The following is a 21,101-nucleotide window of genomic DNA, read 5'->3' as shown; positions in this document are numbered from 1 at the left end:
ATTTTGAGTTCATTAGTACAATGAAAAATTCGGGAAATTTTCCCAATTTTTTTAATTTTTTTTTTTATTGAATTTTCTACTGTAATAGGGGACTTCGTCCCCATACTACTTATATTGTACTGATGCACCTGATACAAATATTTGTTGTATTTTGTGAAGTTTCAAAAATCTACTCTCAAGCTCTGCTGAAGACATATACCTGATTTTCTTTTATTTTTAACAGTTTTTTTAAAGGTTCTTCTTTGTCCTCCACATGTTTCCTCTATAAAAAAAAAATAATTAGATTTAAAGAAGCAATAACATATTTTTTCAATTGAAGAAACAGCAGCAATTTTTGTCTTGCACAACTTACAATGGCTAAGTTTTGCTGTGTTGGTGACAACAGTGTTTTCAGGGTCAACTTAATGATTTTGATCACAAACATTTAATAGGGAATCATATGCATTGACTGTAATTTTATTTTGTTTGAGATTATTTTACCCCACTCCCTTTGTCAATCCATATTAACTTTGATGATTTTGCATACTTTACAAGTCAAAGTTGTGATTAGGTCAGTTAATGGGGAACCAAATATGGTAAGGCACACCATCCGTGATATTTGGTTTACAGTTGTATTAGCATTTTTATTTGCACCACCTCACTAGTCACGATCTGTATACATTGAAACTTTTGCTTTGTTAACAATTTCAATTTTAGCTCTTTTTAAATGCACCTTTAAGAAATAAAATAATTAATAAAATCACTTGAATTATCTTCATTCTTGCATTTGATAGGCTTTATCGATTCAAAAATAGTACAATATAATTTATATCCATCAAATGTAATATCTCTAAATTCATAAATATTAAAATCTTATATACTCTAATAATTACCTTTACTTTGGAAGTATTGTTATTGCCACCAAGGTTGTCACCAGTTCTATTATTTGAATTGTATCCAGAGTTACAACCTTGTAAACTAGTTGTATCATGTACTGTGATGCATCTGCTGCCATTAAGATCTGATGCCAGGGTTTTATGAGTTTTCAGGGTGTCCAAATCATTGTGAGTTTTTAAGTGTTGATGTCTGACAGGTTGTCTTTGTAAATCAAATTGGGTGGGTCCATTGTCTGTATTTATTACTGAGTTATTGTTAGAACATTTACTTTGGTCGACATTGTCATTTTCAAGTACAAAGTTGATGAGATCTGATGGTAAAACACTGTCTTCAATGTTCTCTGAGTTATTTGCTGGGACTAATGGCCCAGTGATTGTGTGCTCATGACTTGATTGACTTGGATTAACTGTAGTACATTTTATATTAAGAAAAGCATCTTTGATATGAATGGTATAAGAGATATGTCGGAGATTGGAATCTGCTCTGAAAACTTTTGTTATGTCTATTGTAATATGCGGTCTCTCATCAGATCTTACAATAGCATTCTTTAAATTATGTTCAGCATGCTCATCAACTGACTGTGTTTTCCACCATTGGTTTAAAATGACATGTACTTCTCTTGAAAATAGACCTTCTTTATATAAATTGTGTAAAGAACAATCCAACTTTTCCCAATTTGATTGTACAGTATATAATCTACATAGTTTTTCCTTGTTTTTCTTTTTTCTGTTAGTATCTGTACAATTGAACAAAGTTTGGTATGCATCAACTATTTGTTGAAGATTCTCAGGAATTCTCAGATGCTGCAGTTTTAGGAAAGTACAGACAAGTACTGTATCAGGGCATTTGGGTTTGTCCTTGTTTTTTCCTCTGTTTTTGGGGTTAAAAAATGGGACATCATCTGGCCAGTCGACTGGTGGTGGTGTATTCCATATTCCATCCCCTTTTTCCATAGGATCTGTTCCTTTGGCCAATCTGCATAGTGTATTGGCTAAATCACGGGTTATGTCAGCTACGATTTCTGCCTGCTTTTTTTGTCTATGGTCATTAATCAGTTGACCTATTTGCATTTTGTCCAAAGTGAGTTTCTCAAGGCTAACATTGATATTTTGCAAGCTTTTTGCATCATCTTCTAAATTTGACAAAAATAAATTGATTGATGCTGTCTTGATTCTTTCCATTTCAATTCGAAAAACCTGCAGTTTATGTAACAATTGAATATTTTTATTTGTCCATGCTGATATTTCAGATTGGTATATTTGAGGTATATCTACTTCTTTCTTTTTTAAACATTCCAACAAACATGTCAGAATTTCATAATCTGTTATCTTGTTGCCTACAGCATCCTTTGAAGCATTTTTGGTGTCATAAAATGGTTTATCTGAGGGCCATTGCTCTGGTTGATTGCCTTTTTGCCATAGGTTTTTTGACTTTGACTGAGTTGGTATTCCCCAGTAAAGTTTTAGAAGGATACTGTTTATGTCTTGGAGCCACTTCCTCTCTCGTTCAGAATTGTGCTGCAACTGCTTTGTTCTCCATTGAGGTCCTGGGTGAACCTCAATGTCCCCTGAACACCACAGTAAATACAAGCATGCCATGTCGTACTCATATTTTAGTGCTAGGTACTTTTTTAGTTTGGCTGATTTATGTCCAAGAGCTGTCACTAATAGAAGAAGTATAAATAGTATCAACAGCTTAACCTGTTCTGATTGCATTTCTGACTTATTTTCATCTTCAGGTCCTTTCATATTCAACTTCCTTAAATATTGATTGATGTCAACATTCTTCATTTTTTTACCACTATAAATACAAGCACAGTGAGCATAAATCATATCTTGTTTACTCTTTCCAGATCCCTGGTTACCATGTGTTTGTGTTGCCATAGAGGTAACTGTTATAAGGTTTTTTCTTAAAAAGCATTGTAAGAACTCTTTTAGTAAACTTTTTTCTGATAAATAATCAGTTATGCTGAGTATCTGAGCTGTACATTTAGCTTTATTTTCCCTGCAAAAGTCATTTAGACATCTGTTCACTATATTACTGTCTTTATAACCTTTATTGATCAGTTTTCCACACCAAAAAAGTTTAAACAGCAGTTTTAAGAGTGGATCTGTCTTCACAGAATGCAAATATTTTGGAGTAATATCTAGCTTCAGATTTTTAACTAGAAGCAGATAGTAGGTTATTGTTTCATCTAATTCATATTCTGGCAGCATGGACATTAGACGAGAGAGAAAACCAATGAGCTTTTTAATCTTGTAGCCTTCATTGGTCCACTGTGTGTTTATTTGATCACATGGGTTATCACATTCTTCTTGTTTTAATATTCCTCCTGGTTGTTGCCTTGCTAACATGTGTAGGAGAAATATGCACGTTTTAGACATTTTTTTATATTCTTTCTTTGTAATCATCGACATCACAAAATCTACATTTCCAACCATGATTTCATTATAATTGTTATTTTTCGCCTGTTTAATTAGTTTTTCTCTGAAGCAAAGTTTTAATTGAAATTCATAGTATGGATCTATCTCTCCAATACATAAGTCCTCTTCTGTTACCATTGACTTCCTGGTTATAAGCTGGTCTATATATTCATTATAAATATTATATAAATCCGATTCTGACTTTTTTGCTAATTGTATGGTTAGTTCCGAAAGTACACAGGACTTTTTGTAATATTGGCTTGATACAGAGAGCACTTGGAAGATGTGTAGTAATGTTGTAATTGATTCTGTAACGTTTGTAATAACAAGGTCAATGTTGTACCAATTTGGTTCCAGTATTTCCTGTTCACATATTTCTAGTTCATCTCTCATCGTTGATAGTGAGATTGACCCTTTATTAAATCTCCTCCAAATTCCTAAATACTTATAAATGGATTCAGGAAAATAGAATGGTTCATCAGAATTTGATATGAGTCTTCTATGGGCAAAACGTTGGTCATGTATAATGGACAATCCTGGGTACCATACTGCAGTAGAATCTAATGTAGCCATGCTTGTTTCAACTTTTACCATATAACTCTGTTTTATTTTACATATTTGGCATATTTGTGTTCAAATTCAGATTATTCTGAATTCCTGTCTTTATTCCTGAAATAAAATCTATGAATTCAAATCTGGATTCAGTGATCAATTAATGTGTATTATATTTGGACTGCCATTAATGCAACTGCACAGAGAAACCAAGCAGAGAACGTCCTCACCAATAGGCATGTGTGATTATCCTTATATGATGGTCTGAATTTAAACTTAGTCTAGACAAATAGTCTTACCGCTATCTTTAAAGTATAATAAAATTTGCTTGGCATTGATAAATTCATAAACATGCTAAAAGAAGATAAATATAAGCTTTAGGATTATTTTTAATGTTTTTTTTTCAGCTTTACATTAGATAAGATCATTTATCTATCTTGTTGAATACTGAATGGCATGATCATGGTGATGATGATGGCCAGTAGTTGTGTATATTTTTATCTTTTGGTCTTATAAATAAATGAATAGTTGTTGAGTATTAAATCCTACCTCATCTCCTTATTTTTATATCTGAATGGAAGGCAAATTTTGCCCAAGAGAGTTGAAACTTAAGTTATTTTTTGTGGAGACTTTGACTGGTGAAAAAACAGGACATAGCAATCTTACATTCTGTCGTAGGCGTTGTCATCGTCCTTGTCGGCCGCGACATTCAATATTTAATGTATAAATTGACTTAATTTTTCTGCAAGGAAACATTACATTCACTTGGTGGTTAAAGTTTTTAAATTTTATTAACTTTCTTAAACTATCCTGGATTTGTACCAAACCAAAAAAAAAACGACAGAAGCTTATTCATGATCATAAGATAGTATTTAGAAATAATTTTTTTCTTATTTTACGTATCAATGGACTTAGTTTTTCTGCAAGGAAACAATATTCACTCTGAGGTTAAAGTTTTTAAAATATCAATATTAAACTTTCTTATACTATACTGGATTTGTACAAAACTGTGATATCAGTTTATGATCAAAAGCTATTATCTAGAAGAAAACTTTGTATCTGTTTATTCGTATTTTACTTATAAATGGACTTTATTTTTCTTTCAGTTAACATTACATACAGTCTGCAGTTAAAGTTTTTAAAACATTTATTTTATTCATAAACTATCCTTGATTTTTATCAAACTTGGACAGATGATTCTTAAAATCAAAGATGATATCTATAGGAATATTTTTATTGATTGTTTTCCTCATAAATGTTGAACCTATGATTAACAGCAAGACATTGGGTTCTGCAGAATTTTTTTTCAAATGTTTAAATAAACTAACCTGTTTAAGTCTTTTTACTATGTCCATCACTATATAGAAATATTATAAGATACATTATGGAAAATGAATATACATCCCTGTTTTCCTAAGTGTGGAAATTGTGACCTTTTTCCTTTGACAATATTTTGACTAATGACTTATTTACTAGTAGTCCTAACTATATTTCAACAGTTTTGAATTAGTGAGGCACAAAGAAGGGAACTGTATGATTTATACCTGCTGTTTATATACATTTAAATGTCATAATTTACCTGATGTCCTTAGTTTACCCTTTGAGTTAATCCACTCTAATAATAAGATAGGGAAGTCCAAATAAATCTATTTAAATTCTTGGGTTAAACAATATAGGCCACATGTAATCATTGTTTGCTTTATTACCACAAGGCAATAAATGAAAAGAGTAATAATTTTAAAATATATTTGATGTGAACATTTTCAAATTTTCAGTATGTTTGCTAACCCAATATAAAGTAATATAAGAATAGAGAGATTTGGTGTTAAAGCCAATAAGCCAACTCTCTAAAAGAGTCAAAATAACATGGATTATTATCATAGGTCACTGTTGGACATTCAATAGTTAGCTAAACCTATACTGTATAGTGAGCTACAAAAGCTGAATAATGCTTGAGGAATAAAGTTCAAATAAATTTCCTAATCAACCAAGGTTTTGCTGGATTTAATAGTGAAGTTTATCAAAAGAACAATGAAAATCATAAACCGAACCAGTATTTTTCTGTATTGATCACTTAACCCTTGTCGTGCGGGGGCCGTAATATTAGGGCCGTATCCTGACCACCATTATTTTGGCATCATTGGCACTCCATACATTTGGAGGTCATCGAAATGCCATTTAATTTGTAGTGTATGCACGTTTCCTCAATCTGACACTATTGATTGTCACGTTTCTCACTTTTAATATTCATTTTGAGCTCAAATACGAACTTTAAGATTTGATATCGGACAATAGTAGGATTTTTGGAGGGGTGGGCTTACCTATTAAGTCTGAAACATGGAGTTTATTTAAATCCTTGGGTTCAATAATATAGGCAACATGTAAATATTTTTTTGTAACCACAAGTGTTTTAAAAAGAATACAAAAATATTTGCTGTGCACATTTTAAACTTTTCATTATATTTTTTAACCCTATATCATATAATATAAAAATAAGAAGATTTGGTATGATTGCCAATGAGACATCTATAAATCAAGAGTCCAAATGACATGAATAAGCATCAAGAGGTCAATATTAAGGGCCTTCAGCAATTAGCGTTAAGATGGGTTTTTTTTCTTCTCTTGCTTGATAGTCAAAAAGAGAGACAAAGGTATGCTTATTCCATGGGCTGCGGTGGCGGTGGCAGTCACAATCTGTTAGTTTGTGATTAGGTCTATTTATGGTGAACGACTTGTAGTAAGTCATAGATCTTTATTATGCAGTTGTTTTAGCATTGGCACATTTCATATCCATTGAGATTATTTGGCACTGCCCCCTCAGTTATGCTTTATTGACTTTGAAAGTTTGCTTTGTTTATACGTATTAGTTTGGGTAGAGTTTTGTTGAAAGGGAACTACTTATGATAAATCAATGGTATTTGGTATGCAGTTGTATTAGCATTGGCACATCTCATTTCTGTAGAGATTGTTTAGCCATGTACCTTCAGTTATGGTTAATTGACTTTGAATATTTGCAAAATTTACAGGTTAACATGTTACTGCTTTAATTTCAACGTTTGCACTATCAAATTATTAAAAACTGAGACATATCTTATGTATCTCTGTGATAACAGGTTATTTTTATCTACTCGGTGAGTGTGCATTAAAACATTTTGTTCAACACCCTTTGTATTACTTTTTTATATCCCTTCTGACAAAATCTTTTCAAATTCTTATTATTTCCACCACTCTTATGATTCAATTTTACACTCATGAAAACCTTGAGACCTTCTGTTGCTGTCAAAATTTCTGCCTTTGCTCAAGTGTCTGGTTTTAAACATATGAGTGCAGTTTAATGAATAGGTAAAAAACTGAAAAGGAGTGAAAGTCCTTTACCAAAAATGGCAAAATCAAAAGCTCAAACACACAGAGGATTAGAAAACAAAATATTCAAATTGAGTGAATTACTCTGAGCTTCATTTCATGCTTTGTTAACTCTTTATTCCTATTCAGTCCTTAGTTGATCTGTAATGGCAAAACCTGCTAAAATAATGCACTTAAAGTAGTTTTTTTTTAATCATGTCATTCATGATTGTGGTTGCCTTAACTTTGTTTAAATTTTGTTTCAGTGGCTGCTCTTCAACTTCATACTTGATTAGACTTCTAATAAAACTTTTTTCATTCAAGTATCACTAAAAATTCTTAAGTAGACACAATATCACTGGGGTAAAGCTGATGACCGTAACTGCATTCACGGTCATCCCAAGATGTCGGATGAAAAATTAGGTCAGTTTCTGTATTGTCTGTTAAAGTGTTTCTATATCATTTTCTTTACAAATCATACATTGAAACGATGTAAATTTATAAAAGAATCACTCGGAAATCACTAATTACTTCCGAGAAATGTGCATGAAACGGGAAATTCGATTTGAAAAAATCGTTAAGATGACCGTAAATCATAATCAAAATATTTTCAAGATGACCGTAACATAAAACAAGGATGACCGTGATTGGTAAAAAGATGACCGTAACTTGTAAAGGATGACCGTAATTTGTAAAGACTGACTGTAATTTATATAGGACGACCGTAACTTTTATAGGATGACCATCAATTCTAAGAAATATCCGTATTGTATTCAAAGCTTTTTTGTTGAGTTTGTCGATCTCAATAGGGACTCGGTTAGCGGATATAAATATGTTTCATAAATTTCTTTTTTTAAACTATAATATAATTGGCCATATTTAGGATTTATAACAATGATAGTAAATTGCATATTTCTCGTAAACAATGAAATATTTATTGATATCGACGTTAAAATTTTAACACAAATTGACTGCGATACGACGAAAATTTGAAGAAACATGAATGTGTCCCTAGTACACGGATACCTCATCTACACTATCATTTTCTATGTTTAGTGGACTATGAAAATGGGATAAAACTGTAATTTGGCATTAGAATTAAAAAGATCATACCATAGGGAAAATGTGTACTAAGTTTCAATTTTATTTAACTTGAAGCTGGACAAACGGACAAACAAACAGACGAACGGACGAACGTACGCACATACCAGAAAAACATAATGCCAATAAATGGAGCATTAAAAACATTAATAATACATATGAATATTTGGTAATCGAGCCCATGTGTATGGTTCCAGAGGAAGCAGATTAAAATCTTAATTTGTCTTGATATATGCAGGCGGAAACACTTTTGAAATAGAACAAAAGAATCGAAGCTCTGTGTTTATCGAGAAAGGGATAAAAGTTAACTGTAATGTTTGATATAGTAACAAAATTTTAAAAAGTTAATAAAAACAAATAAAACAACAATTTTCTTATTTTAAAAACACCATTTGCATAAGTTTTCAATGTATCTATTACATAGTAATGCAAAACAGTAAGATATCAAGTCGACGACATGGTTCTTATCGGGGCCTTTTATAGCTGACTATGCGGTATGGGCTTTGCTCATTGTTGAAGGCCTTACGGTTACCTATAGTTGTTAATGTTTGTGTCATTTTGGTCTTTTCTGGATAGCTGTCTCATTGGCAATAATACCACATCTTCTTTTTTATATATAGTATCTACAAGTTGGATGTAGAAAATGCATAACCTCCGATTTTTTTTTATCACGGACGGAGAACATATCAATCTTTTAGTTCAGAAATTTTCGTGTCTGCCCTTCCATTATGTGAATCAAGAAAAAATTCCCCAAAACAGGTAACGATTGTATCGAAAAGAGAAAAATCGAGTGCACCTTTTTATGTTAGGGCATGTTTGGGGTGTATATTTTGTCTTTAAAACGTACAAAGCAAGAGTATTTTATATAGCATCTCGCTTCAGATTCTATCATTATTATATATCAAAGCTACAGGTTGACTTTATAACGTAAAAAAATGACAGTACAAAAAGATGAAATATATGGGTCAATTGAGATACCTATCTAATGAATCACAAAAACAGAGTAGGTGTGTTTGAATCGCTATTTTTTTTCTAAAAGTACTTGACGACAGTCTTTTAATTTGGATGATGAAAATGGATATCTTCGAAAAAATATGAATTTGTTGTGTGTGATAACTAGGGTTTATAATCTTCAACCACTGAAAATGTTTAGTCTGCCCTTCCACGAAATATTTAATTAGAATTTTTTTAAATGCTTAAGAATTTTCAAAAATTCCATCTGACATCCAAACAGACAATACTTTTAAGTTGAATCAATGCAGACAAGATCATTAACTAATGCTCATTAGCTAGTAGATACATTTGTCTTTTAAAATATAACTGACATATAACGATCGATCGTAATGGTGCTATGTGGATAAATTTATCAGTTTTCAAGATCAAAATTGGCAGAGCGTCATCCCTACAACGGCTTCCATTTCTACGATTGTGAGCATGAACTGGCGTAATGGGGAGATAATTTTGAAGAAGTAGAATCCTGACTGTATGAATAACATTTCTGTATATATATATACAAATTGACAACGTTCCGCCTTGTGATACGCTTTTCGTACAATACTATTTTAAGGATCTACTTTGCTGGAGCTCACCTTCACTAGTTTATTCGAATGATATTTTCAAAATATTTCTGTTATTTTATTTGCACGACCAAATGAAAGACGATATAATATCAATGGGTGTACATGCAATTTTTTGGCATTTTTAAAAATGTGTATTTATTATATGTCATTAAAAGGAATCCCAGAAACAAAAAAATCTTCTGTCGAGCAGTTGAAGGCTGTGCACCGCATTTTTTTCATTATGCTGGTAAGGTGTCATTTTATCGCGCTTTTGTAGCATGTTTTCCCTTCCTGTTCATTTGCATGTCTTTTGGCAAATTCATTTTAAAAATTGAACCCTCTACTGTAAAAAAGATACATATGGTAATCTTTGCATTTAAAGCACGTCTTATTTTCTTCTACCTATAGGATAAAACTCTCATATTAATATGTGTATACCAACACGATTAATCATTTGATACAAAAAGATAGTTATATAAATACGGATATTTCTTAGAATTGAGGGTCATCCTTTAAAAGTTACGGTCATCATTTACAAATTACGGTCATCTTAAAAGCAGTTACGGTCAGCCTTGTTATGAATCGTTGATTCTGTTACGGTCATCTCGATTGTGATTTACGGTCATCTTGGCGATTTTTTCAAATCGAATTTCCCGTTTCATGCACATTTCTCAGAAGTAATTAGTGATTTCCGAGTGATTCTTTTATAAATTTACATCGTTTCAATGTATGATTTGTAAAGAAAATGATATAGAAACACTTTAACAGACAATACAGAAACTGACCTAATTTTTCGTCCGACATCTTGGGATGACCGTGAATGCAGTTACGGTCATCAGCTTTACCCCAGTGAATATGTGAATGGAGTAAAACATTATATGCCTATAAAATATTTGAACTTGAATTCATGTGATGAGGTTTCACATATGTTTCTGTCTGTTTTACTTAGAAATTTCTATAATGAATTTATTTTAAAATTGATAAACAAACCAAAATTATTCATTTTTTAAGAAATAATTTTCCCAATCAACCAATGTTTTATTGTAAATTTTAGCTTAGTATTTCATAGTAGTGATTGCTTGAGGAGTATTGATTGGGGCTGTTATAGACAATTTTAAATATTGAAAACCACAATAACAGCCTGATCTTTGGCACAAAGAAGGGAAGTGTAAAAATATACAGTTTAAATGTCATAATCAGTCAGGGGACTTACTTAAATGAGTGATTTTCTAAATAACATTATGTTCATAAAGGATGGAAACAAGAGTTGTCTTTCTTTAATAATCACATATTTAAGTAGTACACATTTATCACTGGACTTAGTGATTAATTTTATTGTAGTTTAAAATATAGAATACTAATGATCCAGGGACTTATTATGTTTCTAAAATTATCAGAACCAACATCTGTGTTGTCTAGGATGACCAGGTCATGTCAGGTGATGGATGACCTTGTACTGAATCTAGGATAATGACATAAAAATCACTTGTTTAAGTATCATACCTCCATTTCCTTCCAAAAATACCACTTCTTTAAGTATCATTATTCTAATAATCCCCACTAATTTCAACACCCCCCCCCCCCCCCCCCGAACAGTGAAATTTTTATCGCGAACAGTAGAATATTATTACATAATCCGAAAGATGAAACCTTAAACTTTACAGGAAAAAAACTCCCACTGCTGGGAAAAATCTGTTAGGAAAGTACCAGTTCACTTAGTTAAGCCATTATTATAGCATTTTATCCACTAAAATAGAGTTTTTGCAGCTAAATTATTGCACCAAAGGCATAAACCTTTATACTTAAAAGAAGCAAAAAGTTTGGTTTTTTTTCAATTTTACTAATGAAAAGATATTATCTAAACATATGTGTTTAAAATTTTGGTAAAACTACAAAATCACAATTTATGGCAAAATTTCGTATTTGCTACTGTCTGATAATATATCTCTTGACCCAATTTTACCTTTTGAGTTAAACAATTCTATTTATAGAATATGGAATGTCCAAAGACTCTAGTTTAACAATTAAGGCCACATGGAAATATTTTTGTTCGTAACTTTAAGGAGGATTTTGAAGAGAATTTGCTGTGCACATTTTCCATATGTTTTCAAACCCTTTCCAAATTATCTAAAAATAAGGAGATTTAGTATGATTGTCAATTAAGATAACTCTAAATTCCTTTTCAAATATGCATCAGTTGGTCACTGTAGGACCTTCACAAATGGTTATATAAAATGGGGTTTTTTTAAGTCTATTCTGTGTGTGCATTAAATTATTTTGTATAGTGCCCTCTTCATTTCTCAAAATATTTTTGAAATATTTTACTTTTATATATCCCCTCTGACATTATCTTTCGAAATTATCTCCATTACTCTTATCATACAATTTTTTCATTCATTTCATATGAAAGATCATAAGACCTTTTTCTCTGCCTTTGCTCATCAATGGTCTGGTTGTAAGTTTTACTTTTATAAGTGCAGTAGAATGAGAAGCCAAACAAAAATTGAAAGTCTGTTATCAAATGGCAAAATCCAAAACTCAAACACATCGAAAGAATGGAAAACAACTATCATATTGAAGTGTCTTATTTAATTGGCTACTGACCATGCAGACATGGTAATGGTTTCGTATAAGGTAAAATATAATGTTGCTGTATTTCTATAGTTAATAAATTCTTGAATACAAACTCTCTATTATTGCAGGTAGGGACAGTCACACCTGTAGAAGATTATCTGGCATTAGTCAACAGAAAAGATGTGGATAGATTTGATGAAGGTAAGTTGAAGGTCATACAGGTTTATCTACTAGATAATATTTTACATGCATAAGACAAAGATTTTACACAAGTCTAAATTGAGATTATAAGTGGTAGATGACACCAAAAGGACTTTCTTGCTCATATTAAGTCAAAGACCAACTGATACACCATGGAAAAAAAAGTTAAACCACAAGAAGTCTAGATCACACAACATAGAAAGACTGGTGAACACTGTCAAAAAAGGAGTGATGACAGATGCTTTTGAAGGGTATGCAGATCCTGCTCCACCATAACATGTTCTTGACCTGAATATTTGTTTAGTTTGTCCGGACTTCATCCATCAATAAGTACATTATACGTATATTTCATTATAATAGGTTAATTTGATTGGCTAACAGTTATCTTCCATCATTTTGAATCAACTTCCATTTCAAAATAAAAAATGTAACATTCATGATGACACGAGCTTTGACAATAAAGTGTTCAGGTAAATAAAAGAAAAAACTTGATAGCAATTGTGTTTTCATAATCCTAGCAAAAAAATTATATTATATTGAATGCTTCTTTTAGTAATTTTATAGAGTTTTAAATGTGTTTACCATGTGCTCATTTTAAGAAGCATTTTCCCACTTCATACAAAATGTACTTAGGTCAACCCTTAAACCCTCTAATAAATTACAAAAAGAAGCATTCTATAGACAACTTTCAGGTTCGATGCATTTCCGTCAAAAACTCTGGTTTTAGTGAACATCATTCTTCCCTTTAGGTGCATCGTCACTTCCGTTCCAATGTTGAGTAAGTGGTTGGAAAACTATAATGCTATATTGCACGAATCGGCAAATTAAATGCTTATAATTGACAATCACTTTTGCCATTAGGGAATTGTGATTTAGTACTTACAAAACAAAACATTTGTTCTAGTTTATCCTGCACAATGACGATCACTAAGACGCTTTGTGAACTTTAATAGTGCAGGGATACAGGATCTGGTAAATGACGTCACAAAGGCGTGCATAATTGATGAGTTTTTTCCTGTGATGGATGAACTCGAAAGTGCTCTATTCTTAATTATTATCTTCATTACTTCAGATTAGTAATCTTTTAGCTTTGTATTCTATTTAACATCCAATGTAGTCTATAAATCTTCACAGTTATTTATACATTATATTACAGCTAGTAAACAGATGCAGAAGAGAATACAACAAATAGTAACCGATTCGTTTGGAGCTCAGTTCTACCCAAAAGCCATTGATTGCCTGAAGACGTTGAGGGAACAGTGTATTAAGGTTAGTGTTCCTTTTCAGCTCAGTTCTACCCAAAAGCTATTGATTGCTTGAAGACTTTGAGGGAACAGTGTATTAAGGTTAGTAATTAATTAATGTTAACTTATGTTTTGGGGCCCTCACCACAACACAATAGAGTTTTGTTAGATGTCTGCAATATTATATTCTCGTTGTGTCTATGGTATACAAGAAAATTCATATCAATTTCTTCACTGTTTCCAAATCCAATACATAAAATTCGATAACATACTCCAAATTAACATTTGTTGATAAATTGTATTTATTTTGGTAAACAATCATTAGGTTTACCCATTATTTACTTGTTAAACAATAGAATGATGTTTAATAACTTTGTTTGATGTAGATTTTTGGCCTCACCATATTTCCAAAAAGCTCTTCTGGAATTTTTCATTACAATTCTTTCATCTGAATGTATCTTCTCCCCATGATTTATATGTAAGTTTCTCCTTTCTTGTCTGTTAGGAAAGTGGTAGAATTTTATTGCAAAATGCAAGACATAGGTATTGCAATAATTGTTTTGTATTTGTAGAAAATGGAAGCTAAATCCTTTAATATATACATGAGACAGTTTAAAGACACATTGATACAGAAAGGAAGAAGAGATTTCTGGGATGAAATAGTCACAGGTAAATGCTGTTATTTCTCAATATACTTGTTAAAGACAATTTGAACAAACAGCCCCATTAGAAGTTAAATTGCTTCATTGTTTCAGTCATCATTTCAACTTACAGTGGATATGCTTATTGTGAGAAATAATTTTTTGAATGAGGATAAATGCTATTTCTGAATACTTGAATTCGTTCTTTTATCAGATCTACATTCAGTCCTTTAGGAAATTTGTATTTTGCTTATAACTTCAAGTTCAACTCACAAATTCTTCTAAAATAGTAGCCAATGAATAATTAATCTACAATTTCTAATAGAATTAAAAGAGATAAAAAGCATAGAATAGAATTAATGAATTTCACAGTGTATGATAATGATAAACATGATAGATTCTTTGCAATGGGAAATTATGCAAATTAGCCGAAAGAAAAAATAGATTAACTTTGCTATATAAAATTAATTGGGGATTATTAGAAGTTCCAAAGGACAATTTAACCAAATATGTTATACATATTAGGGGAGACATAAATTTTGGCAATTAGCAACCATTAAAGACTAAGAGATTCAAATTTTCATAATATCCTTACACTATTTTTTATTGGAATTCACTACCTGAAGGAATAGGTATGTCTGACATCCTGCAATCCTTCAAAAGTGGCATATCCACTTTTACATTTGAAGGATCCACTTCTTATTTAAACTACCAAAGCCACTGCAAAACATGTATATGTTATTTTATCTATATGAATTTCAATTAAGTCAATATGTACATAGCACACAAGTACTGAGGAGTCTACTTCTGTATTTTGGAGGAAGAAAAAGATAAATTCTACAAATTTTAAGAAGTATTTCCAACATTGTAGAAAATCTGTCCTTGATAACCAAACTTGAGAGTGAAGAAAGCGATGTCAGTGTTGAAGAAGGGAAGAAATTCACAGAAGACGAAGAAGAAGACAAACCAAAGACAGAAGAAACACCAGCTGATGATGATGCAGAAGACATGGTATGTATGATAAGTTACAGTCTATTTAATTGGATACAAAAAGGGAGTGAAACTGTTACAATGATTCTGATTGGATATGAAATTCATGAGAGAAAGAAGAGTGATTTATTGTGTTAGAATGGAAGAGATGACATTTACATGCAATCGAGAAAAAAGCAATTCTTCAACTGTTCATGCATTCCTGCCAACTTAAATTTTTCATTTAGAATTTTAATCACATGAGATTCCAATGCATACACATAAATGTTGTTAGTGTAATGACTAGTAATTAGAACATCTATGGCTTAGAATGTTTTGGAATGTATTTTGCTCCTCTGCATGTCTTTTTTTTTTAAAGGAATAAGGTCTATATAATGAAGTATCATAAGGATGATGTCACAGCCTCTCAAGGGGAATATCCCCCATAAATTGGGAAAGTTGGCAGGTCTGCTTGTTTTCTGACTGTCATATTCTCAGCTTGTTTTCCCTTTATATATCACATTAGTGAAAGTTTTTTTCTTTTCTTAATGTGAAATTATGCATTTGTTTTTTTTTTTCTATTTTTTAGCTGGAAAACATGTGATGAAATAGTAATAATGCAATTGGCAGACAAAGAAGGCAGCAAGTCTAACAACATCAAATGTGAGATGTTGTGAATTGATATAAAACAGTAGTTATGTATATCAAATATCCAGTGATCTTGGATCAAGAAAGTTGGTTCAATCTTTATACAGGAATTTAGGCATTTGTTTTATGTCAGATTAGATTAATAGAATTAGTAGGTTTTTTTTCAATTTCTTGATATCATGTCTTTTAAAACAAAATTATGTAAAGGTGAATTGATTCATAGATATTATATGAATTAAAATAAAGGTGTAGTAAATATCTATGAAAAATTATATCATAAAGCAAGAGGTCATGTATATTTTTTAATCGAATATGCTACTGTAAACTCAGAAATTATTGGGTTCATTTATTATAATCATTTTTGAAGAAAGGACAGCAATGCAAGATTTATTTTTGCAATTTCATGAAAATCTGCAAACAGATACAATTGTATCCCAATATCAGAATGAGAGTTCATATTATTGCAATACTCGACCAGTTTCTTAATTTATGATTATAAAATCCTACAATACTTTCTGACTTTACAGTATATATTTCTAGAAGGCAGCACTTTATTTGAATCAATTTCTGTCGAGAATACATTACTGCTTTTTTCCAAGATTTCTGTTTGAAGGTGGAATTAGAAAATGTTGTGAAATTTGTTTGATTATTTAGGGAATCACTGAAGCATGACTGGAGCAGGCCCCTGTTAGCCAGTCAGTGGTCCCATACTTATGAAAATTCTGGATCCACCACTGCCATTCATACCTCACCTACTTATGTCAAACTTTTTACTTCTCGAGCAGTACATGTAAATACTTTTTGCATCTGGTATTTTTGCTGAATTTACTTGAAAAATCTAATTAAAAGCTTAAATATATTTTTTTTAATGAATGCTTTTGTTTTATATGTCATCTGTTGTGTTGAAGCGTTGTATGTGTAAATAAAAAATAAAAAAAATCATATCTGTTTTGTGTATCATAGATTTATATGTGAATAAACAAACCAATAAATATCATGTCTGTTTTGTGTATGCTTGAATAATATAAAAAAAACTCTTAAATTTGTCTCTTTCGAGTTGCAGTATCATCTTCAATTTTTAAATCCATATCCTTAACTTAGCTGGTCTTGAAGCTACCAGTCCACATCTGTGTCCCTAGTTCAATATATGGTCAGTTGTGTTTGATTAAATTTTTTTATAATTTATAAACTTCAATTAGCTCTTTAAAGCAGAGCTATTAAAGTTAAAAGAATATATTCTCTCTAAGAAACTAAGTTGTCAGCAAACTTATGTCAATGCTACATTAATAAAAAATAATTAAAAAAAATACCTAACTCCTAGGAAATTTGAAAGATTTGAAATTTGGAAGTCATTTGTCAAAAGGCAAAATCAAAATTTCAAATGACCTCAAAATAAAAAAAAAATAGAGAATGCAACATATGAGTTTATATAAGTTAAACAAAATGTGTAGCTATCTAATATCTGTCACCAACTCCATAGTTCACCAAAAAACAAAAACCATTAATATACAATGTATGCTACTCAACACAATATTTGTAATTTACCATTTACCATCATAATTACAAACATAAACGTACATTCGGTTATTCATACAGAATATGATATGGAAAGAGAAAAAGTATTTAAAAGTTGTATGATAAAGCTTTGGTTATCTCCCATCGAACAGTTAATGTGACAAAATGTGTCAGGTGTAATATAGCTTTATATGGACATTAAATAACATTACACCATGAAATATTTAAGATAATTCAATGGAACATATCAAATTACACAGTAACCCATGTTGAATAATAGAGGAACTTGGAGAATTAGACAGTTGAACATGTAAAATTACACATGAAACATGAGAAATTACACAATGAAACATATAAAATTACATAGTGGAATATGTAAAATTAGACAGTGGCACATGTAAAATTACAAAGTGAAATATGTAAAATTAGACAGTGGCACATGTAAAATTACAAATTTGGAAAAGAGAGGCAAAAGATAACAAAGGTAAATTCAAACTGAGCAGCAACCTTCTATAAATGAAATCGTGATAGGAAATGCAATCAACTGAGAGATACTTTCTCCACTGGCACGGTTGTTCCAACATAGAAAAATGGAAGCTGGAACATGTGAAAATACACTGGAAAAAAAATAAAATTACAAAGTGTAATTTTTTTCAAGAATTCATTGTTTTTAAATGATAATACTCATTGACACTTTTAAATGATAATAACTCAGGTATGACCTGGAAACAGTATATCAATATATATGTTCAAGGAATGACCAACATTCAGTTAGTACAATATTGATAGTGAATTTGATTAATAAGAAGATAAAAGATATGATTAACTTTTGTCGCTGAGACTGCCAACACAATATAATTGGACAGGTAACAAAAGAAGATTACTTAAGTCCAACTATGACAATTCTAAAAAATGAATAACGCTTGTTTCAAAACCAGAACTAATCTTGTTATATCTGTATAATGATTTCGGCTCGTGAGTTTGAATATCCCATTGGTATCTTCCACTGTTGATATGTTTATATATAGACAAAATTCATAGTCGCATTTGTTATCAATACAATAATTTTGAATTATAAAACAATAAACTATATACATCTTTATAGTAATTGATTGTACAAGTTTAAACCAACAATGGAAATTAAAAGCCGAAGGAGATATTAGGTATTCACTCCATTCTTATTCAAAATATAAGTTAACAATTAAAACCTTTTAAACATAACTCAAACTACTGAACACATCGGTGCCGCTTGAAGAAACGAACAATTCTTACTGAAAATATTAGGCGTACGGAAGATGTGATCATCAAGAAGATTTCAAAGATCAGTCTGTACCAATCATTTCTTATACCTATACCAAACCTATTGCAACTTAAATTTTCAATTACAAACACGTTTTGCAGGATCTCAATATTGACGACTTCAAGTCTAAACCTCCAGATTGCACTTGTGCTAGTTCCCAATTCACATATAATCCGGCTGGCCACGTTATTACCTGTGACCTCAACACTGTTAATAACACTTCCCTACGAAATGTATTATCGAAAGGTCCGAAATATCGTGAGCCTAAATCCATAAATTGGAAATACAACTTTAAAATTTTTGATGGATTCAGTCGAGGATTATGCCCGGCAATGGACTAAGCGCGAGAGGGAAGACGTAGACACTCTTTCCGAATGGATTAAGGCAGTGAGGTCGTTGATACAAACCAGAATTAAGACACTGAATGGGTCTATCAAACCCAGGCTACGTCAATCTTTAAAGACCCAAATATTGTAAAACACTTATCCTACCTCCATAACAAATATGTTGTTGTCCCCTCAGAAAAAGCCCCAAAGAACATCGTTTTTGTGTGTAAAACTCATTACATTAACTGCTTGATAAACGAATTAGGTATGCACAATTCACTTTGAAACTCAACATATACCCTCACGACACTTACCAAAGAGGAAATCCTGAATAACCATAGGTCAGTTCTATGTTCCTTTAGAAATTTCAACCAAAGATGAAGAACTGGATCTTCCATCACTGTATTGGATACCTAAACTACATAAGTATCCTTACAAACAACGGTATATTGCTGGGTCTTCCAAGTGCTCTACGAAACCTCTTTCTAAATTATTAACATCTATTTTATCAGCAATCAAAGACGGGCTTCAAAGTTATTGTGAAACTGCCTATTGTAGAGGTGGCGTGAATCAGATGTGGATACTTAAAAACACAAAAGATCTTTTAGAGTACATACAATCTAACTCTCTTTCATCTTGTAATAGTATTTAAACATTTTCTACACTTTACACAAGTATTCCACATTCAAAACTAACAGAAAAATTGAAAGAGTTGGTATTGCTTTGTTTCATAAGAAAAGAATAGTCAACGTAAATACAAGTATATTGTCTTAGTGAGGGATAGATCCTACTTTGTAAAGGATCACTCTGATTCAAACAAAAAATTCTCCGAATCTGACATTATCAAGATGCTTGATTTCTTGATTGACAACATGTTTGTTACGTTCGGAGGAAGTGTTTTTAACAGGCTGTTGGCATTCCATTGGGAACAAATTGTGCCCCTCTTCTTCCCGACCTGTTTCTTTATCATTATGAGGCTGACTTCATACAGGAACTCCTAAGGGAGAAAGATAAGAAGTAAGCATTATCCTTTAACTCTACTTTCCGCTATATAGATGATTTTCTTTCACTCAATAATTCAAAATTTTGTGTCTATGTTGAACGCATCTTTCTCATAGAACTAGAGATAAAGGATACTAAAGATACAGTTAAGTCGGCCTCATATCTTGACGTACATCTAGAAATTGACAATGAGGGCTGGTTGAAAACAAAAGAGATGATTTCAGCTTTCCAATTGTGAACTTTCCATTTTTAATTAGCAACATATCAGCAGCACCTGCATACGGGGTATATATCTCCCAATTGATACGATATTCCCGTGCTTGCATTTCCTATAATTATTTTCTTGATAGAGGGTTGCTGCTCACAAGGAAGCTATTAAATCTAGAGTTCCAATTGTGAAGTTGAAATCATCCCTTTGTAAATTTGAGGACGCCAACACGAGTTGGTTGACCGTTATGGAATAACCGTTTCACAAATGATATCGGATATGTTTCTTACGTCGTAACTACAATCTCCTTCCCTTTCATGCATGTGACCTACCGAATTAGACTATTTACCGGATTTGTTATCACATAAGCAACACGACGGGTGCCACATGTGGAGCAGGATCTGCTAACCCTCCCGGAGCACCTGAGATCACCCCTAGTTTTTGGTGGGGTTCGTGTTGCTTATTCTTTAGTTTTCTATGTTGTGTCATGTGTACTATTGTTTGTCTGTTTGTCTTTTTCGTTTTTAGCCATGGCGTTGTCAGTTTATTTTCGATTTATGAGTTTGACTGTCCCTCTGGTATCTTTCGTCCCTCTTGGTCATGGTAACATAAATAGTAAA

The 21,101-nt window shown here is 31.7% G+C and overlaps 1 protein-coding gene across 2 annotated transcripts in view; it reads left to right on the top strand.

Annotated features, from left to right (window-relative positions):
- Positions 1 to 21,101, top strand: part of LOC139499667 (X-ray repair cross-complementing protein 5-like) — a 99,864-nt gene that overhangs the window by 67,083 nt on the left and 11,680 nt on the right. Inside the window, exons 17-21 of one of the 2 annotated variants that reach the window (XM_071288418.1) lie at positions 12,556 to 12,628; positions 13,785 to 13,897; positions 14,445 to 14,541; positions 15,385 to 15,524; positions 16,072 to 17,127. The exons of the other annotated variant lie outside the window; for it this stretch is intronic. Coding sequence (XP_071144519.1) covers positions 12,556 to 12,628; positions 13,785 to 13,897; positions 14,445 to 14,541; positions 15,385 to 15,524; positions 16,072 to 16,086 — 438 coding nt within the window. The 3' untranslated portion in view covers positions 16,087 to 17,127. Of the gene's footprint in view, positions 1 to 12,555; positions 12,629 to 13,784; positions 13,898 to 14,444; positions 14,542 to 15,384; positions 15,525 to 16,071; positions 17,128 to 21,101 lie in introns of those variants that run through there. 2 annotated transcript variants of the gene reach the window in all.

Source organism: Mytilus edulis, chromosome 12 (genome assembly GCF_963676685.1).
Source record: "Mytilus edulis chromosome 12, xbMytEdul2.2, whole genome shotgun sequence".
Taxonomy (NCBI): Eukaryota; Metazoa; Mollusca; class Bivalvia; order Mytilida; family Mytilidae; genus Mytilus; species Mytilus edulis.
The sequence above is the reverse complement of the archived record's forward strand: the minus strand, read 5'-3'. Positions and strand labels throughout refer to the sequence as shown.